At 50.7% G+C, this 17,871-nt stretch overlaps 1 protein-coding gene across 1 annotated transcript in view; it reads right to left on the bottom strand.

The window, feature by feature from the left end:
- ANKRD33B (ankyrin repeat domain 33B) overlaps positions 1–15,987 on the bottom strand; it is a 65,422-nt gene extending 49,435 nt beyond the window's left edge. Inside the window, exon 1 of the mRNA XM_070411897.1 lies at positions 15,560–15,987. Coding sequence (XP_070267998.1) covers positions 15,560–15,925 — 366 coding nt within the window. The 5' untranslated portion in view covers positions 15,926–15,987. The remainder of the gene's footprint in view (positions 1–15,559) is intronic.
- Positions 15,988–17,871: the final 1,884 nt, after the last annotated feature.

The following is a 17,871-nucleotide window of genomic DNA, read 5'->3' as shown; positions in this document are numbered from 1 at the left end:
GCCACCCCCCCCTCCCCCGACCATGGGGGCCAATTGGAGTGGGGCTGGCCAGCCAGCCCACCCCACCCCTAATCGGGGTTTGGGGGGCCAATCAGGGGCAGGGCCAGCTGGGGGAAGGGGCCGCCCCCCCTTCGGTGGTTGGCTGGCCATAGTGTGTGTCATAGCGACCAGTTGTTCCAGTTGTTCTGGTCGTTCTGGTCGCTTGGCTTTTATATATATAGGTGATAAAAGAAAGAAACTCTACTCCACATGGCACGGTACAGAGCTGATGGGGTAACTCTCATGACCCAGAATTCAGGGTCTTTACCACAGCCTGTGCTGCCATCTGTGAGTTCCTTGCAGACAGAGCCTCAGGGCTTGCCCCCTAGTTCTCCTGCAGGAGCCAGGCATGGAGAAGCCATCAGTAAAGATCTGGGAAGAGTCGCTGGATGGGGGCATCTGTTCCAGGTGAGGTAGGAGGGGAGGGTCCATAGCCATGAAGCTCACAGGTACAGTCAAGTATCTGACCCCAGAAGCATGGCTCTGCTTTGTGAGTGTCCCACGTGGTACTCTCAACACCACATGGAAACCCAAATCAAATGTCACAGACTAGCACTTCCTCTTCTCTGGGGACACCCCACACATCTGTTAGGCAGGCCACCTCTGGGAAGCCACACCATGGGGCTGACAGAGGAAGCTACAAGCAGCCCAGGGAGTGCTTTCTGGTTTGGGGGTTTCTCTCGGGGTTCCCTTTCGTTGGAACAAAGCCTCCCGTGCCGTAGACTCACATAATCACATTCTGAAATCACCCACATCAAATGGAAATGAGCACCCCTGCTTGAAGTCAGGTCTAAAACACTTAGACCTGACTTCAGGTCTACGCTTAAGGACACTAGATGAGCACCCCAAATATGGACCTGTCAACCAAGAGCAATGTGGGGGAACCTCAGTTGCGAACACTCTATGTATCCATGAAATACTTGATGGTTTAGCTACATGGATACTGAAAAAGCACTAGTCCGATGAAGTAGAATAAAAGAGGCGAAGGAGCTCACCACAGCCAGTCCTTAAGACCCTCTGGCCTTAAACACCTGCCTGCTTGGAAGAGCACCCAATTTCGAGACCTCACTGAAACGTTCACTTCTGAGTGGAACTGGGTCCTTCTTTCTTCCCAAGTCTGTTCCTCTCTCTTTAAGTGATTGACACTTCTGACCTCTTCTCCTGCCAGCTCCCTCCCTTCACTCTGCTCTAGTCCCTCTGGCCTCCTGGCTGTTCCAGAACATTCCAGGCACTCCCACCTCTCCGCCTTTTGTTCTTGCTGCTCAGTCTGGACTGCTCTCCCCCTGGACAGCCGCTGGGCAAAACAAGACTTTCACTTCCTCCTGCCTCCACAGCAAAGGCTCTCCTCAGCCAGGAGGGGACATTTCCACCTCAGCCCAACACTGGCACCACCTGCCTGGCCAGCTTTACCTTTGCTCCTCAGCACTGAACACCCCTCACTTGCTGAGGACTTTACATGTTTTACTTAATCGTCTGAAGACATGCAGAGAGGAGCCCGGGAGAAGTCCACAAGGAAGGTGACATCTGAGACAGGCTTGCAGTAGACAGCGGGGCGCGGGGCACGGGGGGGGGGGGGGGGGGGGGGGGGGGGGTATTCCAGAGAGAATAAGGACCTGCCAAGGCTGTGGGGACAGCAGATCACCTGGCTTCTGCGACGCTGAGGAAAGAGTGGTAAGTTAGGTATTTGGAGAACCATAGTGGGGGCCTGGAAAGAACAGTTTTCGAAGATGATACTGTTGTAATACAAACCACACACATGAAAATAATGCAGAAGTGGTAGCAGAATAGTCTGGAATGTGGAAACCAGAAAGGAAGTACAGCGTCTGTTTAAGTGAGATATCTCAGTGCCCCAAATTAGAGAGGCAGTGAGACCCCAGTGAAAAGTGAGGGCCATCACCGGAGACTGTCCAGTGCTTGGAAAGTAGCTGAATGGAGAGGAGGGAGGCTGGGCCGACTCCAGGGTTGCAAATAGAGGCAACTAGAGGCATGGGATCGGCCATGTGATTTGCAGCCCCTGTGCAAAATGAAAGTGCAGGCCCCCAGTTCAAAATCCTTCATCTCAAGGAAGCAACAGCAGAGCTTCACACCACTGGCTGGTGCTTTTAAGCACAGGGCCCAGGGACTGCACAGGTTGCACGCCCTCTGAGCAGGCCCTGGAGGTGCCAGAGACAATGCCAAAAAGTGTGTGGGAGCGGGGAGTGATGAGCTATGCTTCTAACATGTAAAGTATGACAGGCTGGGTGGTTAGCAGGGGAAATCCTGCACTTGACCTCGAAGGCAGGTTCAGGAAAGTGGTTCATGGCCAAGCGCTGGCATCAGCTGTACCAGCTTCGGGGCTCTGCCAGCAGGTGATATTCCCAAGGGAGTATGTGAGTCAGGGTTCTCCAGGGAGACAGAGCAACAGAAGACACGGACATATAGAGCCTTTACTGGGCACTTCCCAAGCCCCCTGCCCAAGACCCAATCAAGGGCAAAACCAGCCAGGCCTGCTCCCAACACAGCTGCCCACCCCCACTCCCAAAACACAGGCAAGAGCTGGAATAGAGCAAGGGGTCAAACAAGCTGGAGGACGCTGACCTCCACCTTCTCTTCAAAATAGAAAGCTGGACTCCTAGGAGGAAGGGAAAACCTACCCAGTTGAGCTGAACTGTTAACCAAAAGATGTAAATGCAGTCCACCGGAGGTTCTCAAAGGTGAGCTGCATCGGAACCCCTGCTGGGTGTGTTGAACAGAGTGCCGACCCCACCCCAGGGTTTTGGATTCAAGGTCTAGGCCCTAGGGTAAGTTCCCATGTACCCCCCGCGCCCAGCACTCAAGGTGAAACAGGCCAGGGCTTGGAGCTTCACACGCTATTTTAAAAACTTAACTCAGGGGTCCTCAAACTACGGCCCACGGGCCACATACAATTACAAATATTGTATTTGTTCCCATTTGTTTTTTTACTTCAAAATAAGATATGTGCAGTGTGCATAGGAATTTGTTCATTTTTTTTTTAAAACTATAGTCCGGCCCTCCAACAGTCTGAGGGACAGTGAACTGGCCCCCTGTTTAAAAAGTCTGAGGACCCCTGACTTAACTCCTTAAATTTATAGGAAATTTCTTTCAGGTAGAACTGGCATGCGTGACTCTATCTTGCATATGGCCAACACTCCCTGGGGTGAAGTGAATGTTGCATTTATTTATTTATGGAGTAAAATGTAAGAGAGGTTGACATGGCCCTAACCGGTTTGGCTCAGTGGATAGAGCAGTGATGGCAAACCTACGACACGCGTGTCAGAGGTGACAAGCGAATTTATTTTTTTTTGGTTGATTTTTCTTTGTTAAATGGCATTTAAATGTATAAAATAAATATCAAAAAATATAAATCTTTGTTTTACTATGGTTGCAAATATCAAAAAATTTCTATATGTGACATGGCACCAGAGTTAAATTAGGGTTTTCCAAAATGCTGACACGCCGAGTTCAAAAGGTTCGCCATCACTGGGATAGAGCATCGGCCTGTGGACTAAAGGGTCCCGGTTTGATTCCAGTCAAGGGCATGTTGTACCTTTTGTGGGCACATCCCCAGTAGGGGGTGCGCAGGAGGCAGCTGATAGATGTTTCTCTCTCATCAATGTTTCTAACTCTCTATCCTTCTCCCTTCCTCTCTGTAAAAAATCAATAAAAAACATATTTAAAAAAGAGAGGTTGACATAAAGTTAGAGAGATCTAGTGCTTCTTTCATAAAAATCCTGTTACAAATCATGTAACTAACGTAGATTCGTGGTTGTTCAGGGCCTGAGAGGCTGGGGGGAGGGGGGTAGCTGACAACTACAAGGCTTCTTTCTGGGGCCATGAAAACGTTCTAAAATTGGCTGTGCTGATGCACGCACCGATCTGTGATGCCAAAAACCACTGAATTGTGCACTTCAAATGGGTGAATGCTATAGTATGTAAATTATATATCAAAATAGCTGTTTTCAAAAGTTTTTTTTTTTACTTTCCCTTTCAAATGAGTTCCTTTTGCTTTGTATTTGGGGTATTCCTGTCACTTGTAGAACATTAAAGGCTTAAATTAGCTTTCTTTAAAAACGTTTTTTTTCTATTTCTAGGCATCCTATGACTACTTTACTTTAATTATTTAATTTTACTCATTTAGACATTTTTAAATCACAGAACAGTAGAATTCCATATTTTTAGAGATGGAGATCATTTATATGTGAATGCATCCAAATTACCAGGTAGAGATCTTGGGATTTTTTTTTAGTGAAAGTCATGCACATGTAGTTCTATTTAAATACTGAAAAATTATATATGCCTCTTCTGCAAATACAAAGGTATTTCAAATACATAATTTTTTTATTCCTTCAGCATTTGACATTGTTTTGCTATGGATTGAATGTTTGTGGCCCCCCCCTCCACCTCCACCCCCAAAATGCACATGTTGAAATCCTAACCCCAGTGTGATGATGTTAGGAGGTGGGGCCTTGAGGCTGATTGGTGGTGGAGGTAGAGCCCCGTGATGGGACTACTTTTCCTTTCAAATTACTTCCTTTCACTTTGCATTTGAGGCATTTCCCATCGCTTAGAACTTTAAGGCTTAAAATTCTTTGTCACATGAAGACATTGAGAGAAGATGACCATCTATGAACCAGGAAGCTGGCTCTCACCAGACAAGGGACCTCCAGTGCCCTTATCTTAGACTTCTCAACCCTCAGAACTAGGGGAAGTAAATGCCTTTTATTCATAAGCCACCCAGTGCCTGGTGTTCTGCCATAGCAGCCCGAAAGGACTAACATATGTTTTAATAGCAAACATTCAGGAGATCCATTCTTTGGAGGAAAAAAGCCTTTTTCCCTTCTACAGAGACATTTTTCTCAAGTACTCATGTTATTGATAAGAAAACACAGCTTCTATGTATTTCTAAAAACTCTCAAAAATCAAGCCATTTGCAAACTGGTAGATAAATTTGCCAGATGCAAAAAGAAAAGAAAGAAAAGGAAAGGAAAAGGTTGATAAGTTTTCAGTTATTTTCATTGAATTAACATTAGGAATTTTTTTAAGTTAATAGTATCTTAAGTATTTTTGGATCCAATAAAATTGTTAGTGGAGTCACTGTAAGTCACTGCCTTTAACAAATGAGATAGGGTGTTGTTGTTTTTTAATTAACTCAATACACTTGTGCCTCATTCTAAACCAACCCAATGGATTTAGATTTGTTTACACCGAAGAAAAAGTTTTAATGATTTCTATTAAAAACAAATTTACCATAGCTTCCCTGGTGCATTTTAATAACTGAAATTTTTAAAGAACTGTATTTATTCCACTTTTCATGTATAGCAGTGAAGACTTAACCCCTGTTTCCAACCCTCCCTGAGCAAGTGCTCTCCTGTCTCCACCCCTCCCTGCCAGAGGTGTCTGTCCTGTGTCTGTCCGAGTGATGAGTGAGGGCTCTTGCATGTGATAAAAGAGTCCATTCTAAGCGACCACGGCCTATACTTCTGTCCCAGGGGATATGCCCCCAGATGATACAACGCAACAGCTTTCCTCCAGAACAGGGCTTCCACCTTCCGCTGACGGAGGAATCTGTGGCCTGTGGGTCTTCCAACTTCACTAAGGGGACACTTGGTGTGTGGTCCCAACACAGAAGCTGCCTTCATAGGTAGGGTGGCCAACCACCCTGGTCTGCACAGGGGTTTCCCCCGATGCGGGACTCTCAGTCCTGGGCGGGCCGGAGAACGTGGATGCCCCTCGAAGGCCAATACGTGCCTGCCTCCCCACCCACCATAGCGCATGAACGTGAGCCCGGGGGCCTCAGAGGTGGCCTTTCGCAGCCCACCCTCCAACAGAGGAGGATGTGTGGGTGACAAGACACGACAGTCACTTGTTCCTCTGTCCCATGGTGCCTCTTATGTCCCTTTCCACTGAGGATGAAACAGATCCCCCAACAATGAGGAACCTCTGAAGCATGATGGTCAGAACAGGGAGACCGTCTCCAGGTAACAAAGGGACTCCACGATGCAGAAACCTGGCCTCGAAGTCTCTTCAGCCCCGTCCGACTGTGCCCTGCTGTACACGGATTCACTTCACAGAAACCCTCCCATTATCTAACACCAACGAAAACAGCCTAACTCCCAGCGCCTGCAAAACACCCCCAGGAGCTATGTCACCGCCGCTATTTTTAGCACATGCCTCTTGTCCCTGGTGCTTTCAAATACCACAGCTGGAAGGAAGGATTAGAAGGAAGGCGTACAGGCTGATCTTCCTGACGCGAGTGGCAGGGCCAGGCCCTTCGGAATGCCTGGCCCGACAATGCCAAGAAGAAATAGGAAATGGGGAACCCACCGCACCGCTCCTTTACAGCAGAGCACGTGACAGACCAGTCCCTGAGAGTCCCAGAGCGACCCGGGGCTCCGACGCCAGGGCTCTTTGCACTAACTTGTACCCATGGGAAATGTTGAAGAAAGAAAAAAGACGTAAGGAAAAAGGCTTGTGATGATCCCTGGCCTGAGGGCCATCCTTCCCCTCCTTGGCATGCTCTCTCTCCTCATCATTCCAGAGTCTGGACCTTTCTCATTCTCCTCCAGGCCTCAGACTGCTTCCATTCCTAAGGCGGCATCCTGGCCTCCACCCACGGTAAGCAAAGGTGCTCCCAGGATGCACCAAGATGTGGCCCCTGCACCCTTCTCGGTCCCTCCCCGGCGCCTAACTCCCTGGCTTCATTTGCAGCCATGGCACCCATGGCCACTTTCATTGTAGTCTATACACTTAGCATGAGATCTAACCTCTAACCCATTTTAATGGTTACAAAAGGGTCTTCACCAAGGGGACATGACGTTTTCCTGTGCATAACCTCTTTGGTTAAACGTTGGTTTCCACCTTTTCCCTTTTCCCTTGAAATGGAAAGAGCAGTACTGGAAAACCATCTCGAAATTAATTCATCCATAGACACAACAGCTCCACTCATTGAGTGCCCTTGCCATGGCCCATACTATATAAACAAGTTACTAATTTATTCTGCCTGGAGCTGCTGTGAGGTATTGTTATCCTCCTAATTAGCATGTCCGTTTTCTAGATAGGAATCTAGAGGAAACTGTGGATCAAAAGATCATGTGGCTTGTCCAGGATCATGTAACCAGCCTAAGCCTGTCATCTTTGGCTACCAAACCTGTTTTCTATTCTAAGAAACATTCTGGAGCTCTTCTAACAAGTATGCATGCCCATCACCTCAGACCCTGCGTTGCTTGCTGATTCTGGTCTAGTCTGCCTAGGGAGGAGCGTGGGATCCTGCATTTGGGGAGAGCTCCTGGGTAATGCTGAGTAGCAAGGGTGCAGATAGCCAATATTCCCAGCAGACCCCAGTCCCACATATTAACCAGGTCTGATCCTGCTTTAGTTTCTAAAAAGGGATCTATTCATGATGGTAAGGCTACAGATAAAAGGTAATGCCCTCCAATATTTTTATTGTGGTAAAATACATATAACATCCAATTTACCATCTTAACCATTCTTAAGAGTTACCTTCCACCCTGGCCAGGTAGCTCAGTTGGTTAGAGCAGTAATGGAGAACCTTTTGAGCTCAACGTGTCAGCATTTTGAAAAGACCTAACTTAACTCTGGTGCCGTGTCACATATAGAAATTTTTTGATATTTGCAACCATAGTAAAACAAAGACTTATATTTTTGATATTTATTTTATATATTTAAATGCCATTTAATAAAGAAAAATCAACAAAAAAAATGAGTTCGCATGTCACAGGTTTGCCATCACTGTGTTAGAGCATAGTCCTGATACACCAAGGTTGCCAGTTCCATCCCTGGTCAGGGCACATACAAGAAGCAACCAATGAAAAGTTGCCTCCTTCAGCCATCCTCCCCAATGCCAGCGTCTTGCATAATTAACAGCACAAGAGCACCACCATGAAATGGACATTTCTGTGGTCCAGAGCCTGTTCAGAAGTTATCTGTGTGTGTGTGTGTGCACGCGCCCAATACGCACACAGATCTATGCCATTTTAACCCAGGTATAACTCCCTGAACCACCTCCATAATCTAGATTTAGGGCTGTTCCGCCCCCTCCTTTCCAGCTATCCTATTAGTGTAACTAATACCCCTTCTCTCCCCAAAGCCTTAACCTAGGCAACCTCTAATTTGTTCTCCATCTCTACAATTGCATCATTTCAAGAATGTTACCAAATGGAATCATACAGTATATAATCCTTCAAAGTGCACTTTTTTCACTCAGCTTAATTCTCTTGTCTTCCTCTATTTTTAAACCAACTTCATGTACCCTCCCTTGTCTCAGAAAATGTGCTACCGTAAATGTATTTAATGCCCTTTACTGGGCACCTCCCATGAGCACTGCTTCTGCCTCTTCAACAGCCTCCCTCCACATCCCCTGCCTACGCTTCTCAGCTGGCCAGTCCCTCACCAGGTGTGGCCTCTCATTCAAGAGTTACATCTCAGAATCAGAGGCCAGAGACAAATGCTCAGTTCTTCATGCCATCACATGCCAACTTGGGATCTGAATATTCAGAGCTGACACAATATGCCTTTGGAAGCATACATTTGTTTTTATGCTACTTTGAAATTGCTCTCAAATCCCACCACCCCAATCCAATTTTGCCTTCAACCTAACCATCACTTGGGATTTCATATCTACCCTAATTTCTGTATCTCTGATTTAGTAGAAATAAGTAAAATCTACCTTCAACTCCCTTTCAAATTCAGGAATACCATTTAAAAATAGCTTCTTTCAAATTTGTTATGTACACACACACTGAGTGACATCAAGGATTCTTAATATCCTACTTCATCTTAAAATCTAACCTCATTGTGCCTCGCTGGTGTGGCTCAGGGGTTGAGCACCAACCTATGAAGCAGGAGGTCATGGTTCGATTTCCCATCGAACCATGCCCATATTGTGGTCTCAATCCCCAGTGGGTGAGCATGCAGTAGGCATCCAATCAATGATTTTCTCTCATCATTGATGTTTCTATCTCTCTCTCCCTCTCCTTTTCTTTCTGAAATTAATAAAAAAAAATTTTTTTAATTTTTTTGTAAAATCTAACCTCTTTGAACACACATAATAATAAAAAGGCATAAATTGATGACATAGGTTAGAAAGAAACAGACCTAAGGCAAAAATTGAATAAAATGGATATTTTTTACAATATTTGTCACAAAAGAAAAACAGCACAATTTCAAAAAACAGAATATAATATAGTTATAGCAGACACTGAAAAACAGAACTATAAAAATTCCATCTATTAACCTTTAAAACTTAGAAAAAAATGGGACAGTGTCCTAGAAAAATAAAAGTTATCATGACAGACTCAGGAAGAAAGAGAAAATCTGCCTTATCCTGTAACTATTAAAGAGTTACTGACCTAAGTCTCTGATAAGAAGGTTTGAATTTTAATCATTTACAATCAGTTAAATAACACTTGCAGCTTTTCCTATATTGTAGCCCTATCTACCAGAAGTTATCATTCAAAATAGTTTTGAATAATAGCCTGCATATTATATTGCTAGGAATGTTAGATGAATAACTGAGAGTCCAGAAAAGTTCATATAACCTATTATTGTTTTAGATTTTTATAAAATCTAAACACCTCTCCTTTACAAGTATAAGATGGAAAGGAAATTGGATGTTCAAAATCGCCCCAAACACCCCACCGAATAGCTAGCTAGCCCATTTCTCAGGTGTATCGAGGCGGCAAAGGTGAAAAACTCAGAAGCCCCTGGGAGAGACCCATGTGGGTTTAAAGCAGCATCATGTTCTAGAACACAGCTCTCCTGAGACTCTGAGCCCCACTTTCTTCAACTACAAAATGATGGGGCCAGTGATCCCGAAAACCCCTCCCAGCTCCAAAATCCAGTGACCGTGGTCCTTCCAAACGTCTGAAACCTTCATCCACACGAACACACAAAAAGCAGCGTTTAGTGTAACCTTCCCGTCAAAATTAAAACAGGCCAGTGGGAGCAGCTGCTTGTTGATGCCGGATGATTGGGACAGGGAGGATCTTGGTGCCCCCTACTCATTCCAGTATCTATCTAACATTTTCCTTAATAAAAATAAGTTTAAAATGAATAAATAAACACATGGTTATTGAATAACATCCTATACAAACAAAAGCTAATTCACACTTACCAGGATAAATCTGGCTTGGCTTTGTGACTTGCTTCAGCAGAAGTGACACTGAACCTTATTGGCTCTACTTGTTGTCTTGCAACCCAGAGCCTGCCATGGAGAATGAGCCCAGGCCAGGCTGCTGGAGGATGAGTGGCCACATGGAACAGTGACCCCAGCCAAGCCCTTCCTGGTCCTGCCATCCGCAGCTGACCCCAGCTGAATGCAAGTCCAGCAGGGTCAGCTGAGCTGGGCCACGCTTAACTCAGAAAAATGTTTACTGCTGTATGCATCAGTGAGGTTTCAGTTACTTGTTATGCAGCATTGCTGTGGCCATAGATAACTGATAGACTTATATGAAAACACATGGGATACTTTTTATGATCTATAATAATAAAAGTTTAACAAGCTAATTAGGCCAGATGTCCTTCCTGACAACCTTCCGGCCGATGCTGCAAGGGAAGCCTGGGTCCCAGATGCCTGAGGGAAGCTGTGCCAGCAGCCAGGGGAAGGAAGGCCTACTCTTGCACGAACTTCGTGCATCAGGCCTCTAGTATAATGATAAATATAGATTATACAGTTGTCCAAACCCATGGAATATACAACACCAAGAGTGAGCCACAATGCAAACTATGGACTTTGGTTGATAATGACAGGTCAATGTAGATTCAAATGTACCACCGGTGGGGATGTTGAGAATGGGAGAGGTTGTCTAGGTGTGGGGGCAGGGTATATAGGAAATCTGTGTACTTTCCCCTCAATTTTTCTGTGAACCTAAAACTGCTTAAAAAAAAAAAAAATAAGTCCTTTAAAAGCGCACACACACATACACACATGCACAAGGGCCTTTCCACTGCTACCACGCCCAGAGCACCCCCAGCCATGGTCAGTGGAGGAGGAAGAGGCAGACATCTGTCAGCCTGCCCACCGAGCCCAGGTTTTCCAGGCTCACTTCAGCTGACACACTTTTCTGCACCAGCCCCTGGGGCCCCCTTCTTCCTTCTCACCCCCTTTCTCTGTGATTGATGGCCCTCAGCATATGCATTGGAGGCCTCACTGTGTCTGCTCACCAGTGCACATGCAGGCCATCAAGACCGAGGCCTAGAAAATGCAGGAGGACCAGGTGTGAACTCTAAACAACTTGGTTCTCATTTTAGGGAAAGGCGAATCCAAAGTTTCTACATCTTCTGTCGCCTTCAAAACACCAACAACAACCAAATGTGTCTGTCAAGATAAAGGTCCCGATCACCACTACAAATCAACAAAGCATGGAAACCCTTTAAGTGTGAAGGGAGACACCCCCATATTCGGTGTGTGATGAGCTAGTTGATAGAGCAAACGGGTGGAGGGACATATGAAAAGTGTCACGGAGACCCTGGAACCTAAGCATGCCTGAGAAGAATGACATCAAGAAAGGAGTGCAATGTTCTCAACATAGCATAATTGCCTATTTTGGTTCAAGAGCTTTCTGACATTCCTTCCCGAGTGAAGACAGCACACACGCTTCCCTTGGCTGCAGTGCTGTCTCCAGAGCCGTCACCGTAAAGGTGAGCCTCTGGAGATAATAAGTAGAATAGAAGAATTAAGAAAAAGAATCATGGCAGCTTTCATTGTCCCTACCTCCAAGGGAACAAAACAACCATAAATCTAAAAGACAGCGAGAGCACACTTTGACTGCTACTAGAGAATTATTGCACAAATATTTACATGTTGCATCTTAAATTATGCAATCCTTTTAGAGCAATAAATATTCTAGAAGCAAAATTGTGTGCTGAGCCACAGCCAGTATTCTCCCAATCTCAGAAGCCAGGAAAGAACATATATTCTTAAGCAAAACACATGCGACCCTTAGTTACTTAAATCCAATGAAACATCTGTCCAATAAGGCAGAGCTCCCTTCTTAACTACCAGAGACCAGCAGCTCCACAAACACGGCTCAGAAAACCTTCCAAAGCCTTTAGAGCAGTGGTTCTCAACCTTGGCTGCACATTAGAATCACCTGGGAATCTTTTTAAAATCCTGATTCCTGGGCCTCATCCTCTGGAAATTCTGTTTCTTTGTTATGGGGTGAGGCCACAACATTAGTAACAAAGAAACAGAATTTCCAGAGGATGAGGCCCAGAAATCAGGATTTTAAAAAAGATTCCCAGGTGATTCTAATGTGCAGCCAAGGTTGAGAACCACTGCTTTAGAGACATTTTTCCTCCAGGAAGCTGGCTGTGGGCTGCACCTGTGAGCTGTAAATTCCGTATTAATGCAATTAACAACCCCTCTACTCCACCAAAGCCCTAGAGCAGCGGTTCTCAACCTTGGCTGCACATTAGAATCACCTGGGAATCTTTTTAAAATCCTGATTTCTGGGCCTCATCCTCCGGAAATTCTGTTTCTTTGTTACTAATGTTGTGGCCTCACCCCATAACAAAGAAACAGAATTTCCGGGGGATGAGGCCCAGAAATCAGGATTTTAAAAAGATTCCCAGGTGATTCTAATGTGCAGCCAAGGTTGAGAACCGCTGCTCTAGGGCTTTCTGTGAGGTTTTTACTGTCACTAACCCTGGTCAGGTGTAGACCAGGCCCAAAGGGCTCTTGCCTCAGGGCCTTCGCATTTGCCAGTCCCTCTCCCCCAGATTTCGTCTCTATATCTTTACTTAAATGCCACCTAATATCTCAAATAACCACCTTGGAACTCTGGGTGGCCCTCTCCCAGCTCCAGGTGCTACTGGCTTAGATAGAGTAAGAGGAAAGACCTCCTTAAGAAGGTGAGCCTCCCATAAGAACCTGAAGGCAGTGCGTGAGCCTCACGTGTGGCCCCAAGGTTGGACACTCCCGTGCCTGCAACCAGTTTGTTTCCAATTTCCTATTTCTTAGCCAGCTATTCTAGACTGGCCCCTCATCACCTGGCCCCGGTCAGCCCCCCAGCTTAAGCTCCCACATTCCCCGCTCTGTGCCACACCACGACCAACCACACTGCCCCTGCCTGCCATTGCCTCCAAACGTCTCCCCTCACAAGGCTTCCAGAATGTTCTCAGCTCCCTGCATCCAAGACACTTGTCCCTCCTACCTTTTCCCATCCTGCCTCTGGGCTGGGCACAGCTGACAGAAGACAGGTGCTTTTACTTAGAAACTGGTGAGACCCTGTGCCTTTGGTTTATCTCAGGGGGCAGGGAGGTTTGTCTCTAAGCACGGAGGAGCTCTCTGAGCTCTTCTCTCCCTATCTAAAAGGTTGACTCTCAAAGGCAGAGACTGGTTCATCTTTGAGTCTCCTAGAGTACCTAACATGTGTGCCTTGCACACAGTCAGTCTGTAGTGAACCCCTGCGCAGTGACTCCACTCCATGGGCCACAGGGTTGTGCGTTTGCACATGGGACATTTTATTCTCTCAGTTTTTCAGGAAGTCGGAGACTGTTTGGGCAATAGCACCTAGAAGTCACGGGAAGATCGGAAGCTCTCCCCTGCCCTGCTCAGAGCACAGAACACAGGACTTGCTCCTTCTGACCAGGAGATAGAAGACCCCCATAGTCATGTGGGTGGCGGGCCATATGTCATTTCTCCACCTGGATTTGGTGGGGAGCAGAGAGGAGGGGATACAATGCAGAGAAACAAAGGGCTCTCGACCCAGGGAAAAGCCAAGAGCACAAGCTTTGCCTGGCAGAAGACAAAAAGAGGGGAGGATGCACTTTTCAGAGCAAGGAGAAGGCAGGTCAGTGAAGGTGAACAAGGGCCACGCCGAGTGCTGTGTTAGGGCATCTCATGCTCACAGCCCCAGGACCTACTAGTATTTACAAGGAGAAAACAGAGGCTGAGCCAGCCTCTCCATCCCACTGCCCTCTCCTCACTCTGTGCAGATGGAGGGGCTTTCAAAAGTTGCCCAGAAACTGGGTCTGAGAGACCCAAGCCCTCTGGGAGTGGTTTCCATTATTCTCACTTGGCTCTGAGGCAGCTGTTTTCAAACTTTTATTTTTTTACCCCAAAAGCGAACATAATAAATCTGAGCCCAGTGGAGCCCCAGGGTGGGGACTAGGCGAATCAGGCGCTGCCAGTGCCCCTTCCCCCCACCCCTCAGAGCCCACTGGAGACCCAGGGCTGCCCAGCACATGGGAGAGACCTACTCTCCGATCGATCCTGGTGGGCTTCAGGAAAGAAGTCTTTGCTATAACATCTGCATGTGAAAACTCACTTTGAAAAAGTGAAAGTAGAGCTGGAGAAAGAAGCTCAAAACCCCAGGCACTGCCAGCGAGGGCAGAGGGAGGGCTAGGGTGTGGGACTGCCCAGTGTCCCCGCAGGACCCACGCGATGCTGCCCGCAGGGCCCACCTTAGCCTCTGCAGCCCTAGGAGACTTGGGGCCAGCTTGTCTGACACGTTACAACAAGCTGGTCTGGACACCTACATGTGACACTCCCAGCTCCTCCTGCTAAAGCTCTGCCCAGACCACAGGAGACAAACCTCCCTCCCTCCCCCTCCCATCACACTCCCGGCTCCGGAGATAAACCAAAGGCACTGGGGTAAAAGCGCGCCTATCTCCTCTGAGCTGTGGCTCCTGAGCTCAAGCACTTGCATTCCTGATCCGTGCTAGGCTGACTCCGGCCAACCCCCGGGACCTGGGAGTGTGACCAGCCCGGGAAACCGCGGCGTGTCCACACAGCACCGACAGGCGGGCACGTGGCCACGGAGGTCACCCTGTGGGTTTTCCCTCCTAGTGCTCGGTGGGTGGTGTTTGGCGAGCCAGTCTTCCAAGTCTGTGCAAGCCAACTTTTTCTTTCCTTTTCGAAACGTTTCTTGCGAGCGCTGAGTCTTAACCTTACTAACGGATAGATACCCAGTGCCTCTCTCCCCACCCCCACCCCCGCCTGCCCTACCCCTTGGGTGCCAGCCCCGGTGCTGCGGTCCCCAGGCGGGGAGGGGGAAGAGGGAGAGGGGGGAGGGCGAGGTCGGGAGATGGCCCTGGCTGGTGGTAGTGACCCTGGGGACACCAATTCGGAGATCGCTCCGGGGGCGCTGGGAGGAAGGGGTGGTCCCTCCAGGCGAGGAAACGGACGGTCAGAGGGGACCCAGGTGAAAGAGGCCAACGAGAGGCTTCCGACCCGCAGCCGGCGCCAGCCCCGGGGGCAGTCAGGGCCCAGGGGACCTCGGGGCGGGGAAAGGGAGCCCGCCTGGTCCTGTGAGGACGCGGGAGGGGTGCGGCGCCCGCGGGGATGTGCCCTCGGACGAATCGCACTCCCCCGCCCCCACCTAGGACGGGCAGACCACCCAGGGCTCCACGCGCCTCTCGCCCCGAGAGCGAGGAACGGGCGCTCTTTACAGTGGCCAAGTCCACGCGGGACCAGGGCAGAGTGGGGATCCGCGTGGTGCGGGGAATGGGGTGGGGGGGACGATGAAGGAGACCCGAACCTGCGGAGACGCCCGCTTACCCGGCCGTTAGGGTCGGTCTCCTGCACCTCCTCCGCGCGCGGACCCCGCCGCACCAGCGCCTTCAGCAGCCCCACGTCGTTGGCGCAGGCGGCGCGCAGGAGGGTCGCCGCCTCCGGGACGCCCTCGGAGACTGCCTCCGAGACGCTCTCCGCGCTCCCGGCGCCGCACTCCTCTCGGCTGAGGGAAGGGTAGAAGGAGTCGTCCGAGGCAATGCTGCGGGTGTCGGGCAGGCGCGAGAAGTCCTCGTACTCCTCGTAGTCAGCGGGGTCTTCCCGGGCCTTCGCCTCCCGCGGGGGGGACGGCGGCTGCGAAGACACGCAGAGCGCCCCGCCGCCCTCCGGCCCGGGCCCGGCCAGCAGCACCATGCCGTCGGCCGGGGAGCGGGGCAGGGCGACGGGGACTCGGGACGCGCTCCGCGGTCACCGCCCTGGTCCCCGGCGGCTCTAGGAACGCGGGGCGCTGCGCGTCCCGGGCCGGCGGAAGCGAGCGCCAGGCGGCTGCTGGTGACTATCCCCGGAGGCGGGAGAGAGCCGGGGGTGGGAGGAGCGCGGGGGCTTGCCCGGCGCGCGGGGCGGGCGGGGCCGGGCCAGGCGCGGGGCGGAGGCGCGCGTCCCCTCTCCCCTGCCCCGCGGCCGGTTTCCGACGAAAGTTAAGAACCGAGGCTTCTCGGCAGCGCCGGGACCGAGCCCCCGCTGCTCGGCCCGGGACCGAGAGATCCTCGCGCTGGAGAACCAGGGCAGTCGCGGCTGGGCCGGGCCGCCGGTGTGCGAGCGCCCCGCGCCCCTCCAGCGGCCGCCGGGAGAGGACGCAGGGAGGTCCCGGGTCGCCGCGCGGAGCCCGCGTTGCGCGTCGGGAACATCCCCACCCGGAGGCCGGCGCCGCCCAGGGCGTCTGGCCGCCCGGAGAGGGCGGGGGAGTTACTCGGCGTCTGAAGCTGCGAGCCCGTTGGTCCTCCCCCGGAGGCTAGGCTTCGGGGCCGCCTCCATTCCAGGCTTCAGGCCGGGGAACCCCGGGGGCGCACGGGGCCCCGCGGCCAAGTTGCGGAGGGAGAAAAGTTCCCCGTGGGGGCCGGGCCGGGGAGGCGCCGCGGAACGCGCCCCTCTGAACTGGGCGCTCCGGCTGCCCCGGCGAAGTCCCTGCTCGGAGGAGAAGGTCCACAGAGCCCCCAGGTCCCGCAGACCCCGGACCACCTGTGGTTGGCACATCGCTCCTGAAAGATCGGTCCCGGAGACTTGTCCACTGGCCTGGGGCGGGGGGCGGGGGGTTGCGTGGGAAGAGTCTGCTACCCGCCAGAGCTGTGACGGTCCCCTCCCCACCCCGGCCCAGTGTCCCCGCGCTCGGGACTGGAGATCGAGCAGGATTAACTGGGGGAGGCTGCAACAGGGAGCTGGCTCCACGGTGCTCCTGGCTGGAGCGTGGCTTCTCCCACTCTGTCCTGGAGCTGGGGTGGGGATGTGCCGCGGGGACTCCCTGACCTGCGGGCCAAATCCTCGTGGAGGCGCAGTGGTGAGGGCACGCCGGAGCCTGGACTGGGGATACTGGACCTTGGATGGCAGGAAGCATCGCGGGTCCATCCAGGGGCGATGAGGAATCCAAGGGAAACACCACCCCTCTTTCTGTCCCCTCTCCCTCTTTCCTTCCTATTTTCCCGCCGCTCTTGATAGCAGGCCCACCCACTGCCAGCCCTTGGGCCCAAAGGGACACAGAACCGGGCCTCTCGGGACAAACTAGGAGGAACGTAGGCCTGGGTGGGCAAGCTGAGGGGCACAGTGGGATACCCGACCAAAACTATACCCCAGGGCTGGCGTAGAGGATGCTAGGTGCTCTGCGAGGCCTCTTCAGCCTCTGGCTGTACTTGGCGCTGGACCGGCCCAGCGAGATGGTCACTCCGGCCTCCAGTGTCCCCCGGGGCCGGCCCAGAGCCTGGCACCCGCAGGGCTCAGGAGGACGGCGATTTCTGGTGAAAACACTTCCATGCCTGAGCGCACCCTGAGCTGGAGGTGAACTCGGGCGCACTGGCTTCCTGCTGTACTTGGGCTTTCTTTCCGAAGCCAAAAATAGCCCAAATCATGGTTTGCTTTTTATACTTTTTTCTGTAACGGACCACATTTGCATAAATTCCCACTGGGAATTTCCCCGTTTCAAGGTTGACCGCGGTTTTAGCATGTCCAGAGGACTGTTAATGAAGTCAGGGGATTTACCAGGTGGAGTGCCCCCCTCCCAGGACACCATTGGGTTTGCTACCCACCCTCTCCCCTCCCAGCCAGCAGCACTCAGTGTGGTATTGAGTGAGAACCTCAGTGGCAGCGAC

The sequence above is a fragment of the Myotis yumanensis genome, unplaced genomic scaffold (genome assembly GCF_028538775.1).
Source record: "Myotis yumanensis isolate MYYU_CA2020_CCGP unplaced genomic scaffold, mMyoYum1.0.hap1 SCAF_4, whole genome shotgun sequence".
In the NCBI taxonomy this organism is placed as follows: domain Eukaryota; kingdom Metazoa; phylum Chordata; class Mammalia; order Chiroptera; family Vespertilionidae; genus Myotis; species Myotis yumanensis.
This window is presented reverse-complemented; position numbering and strand designations above follow the sequence as displayed.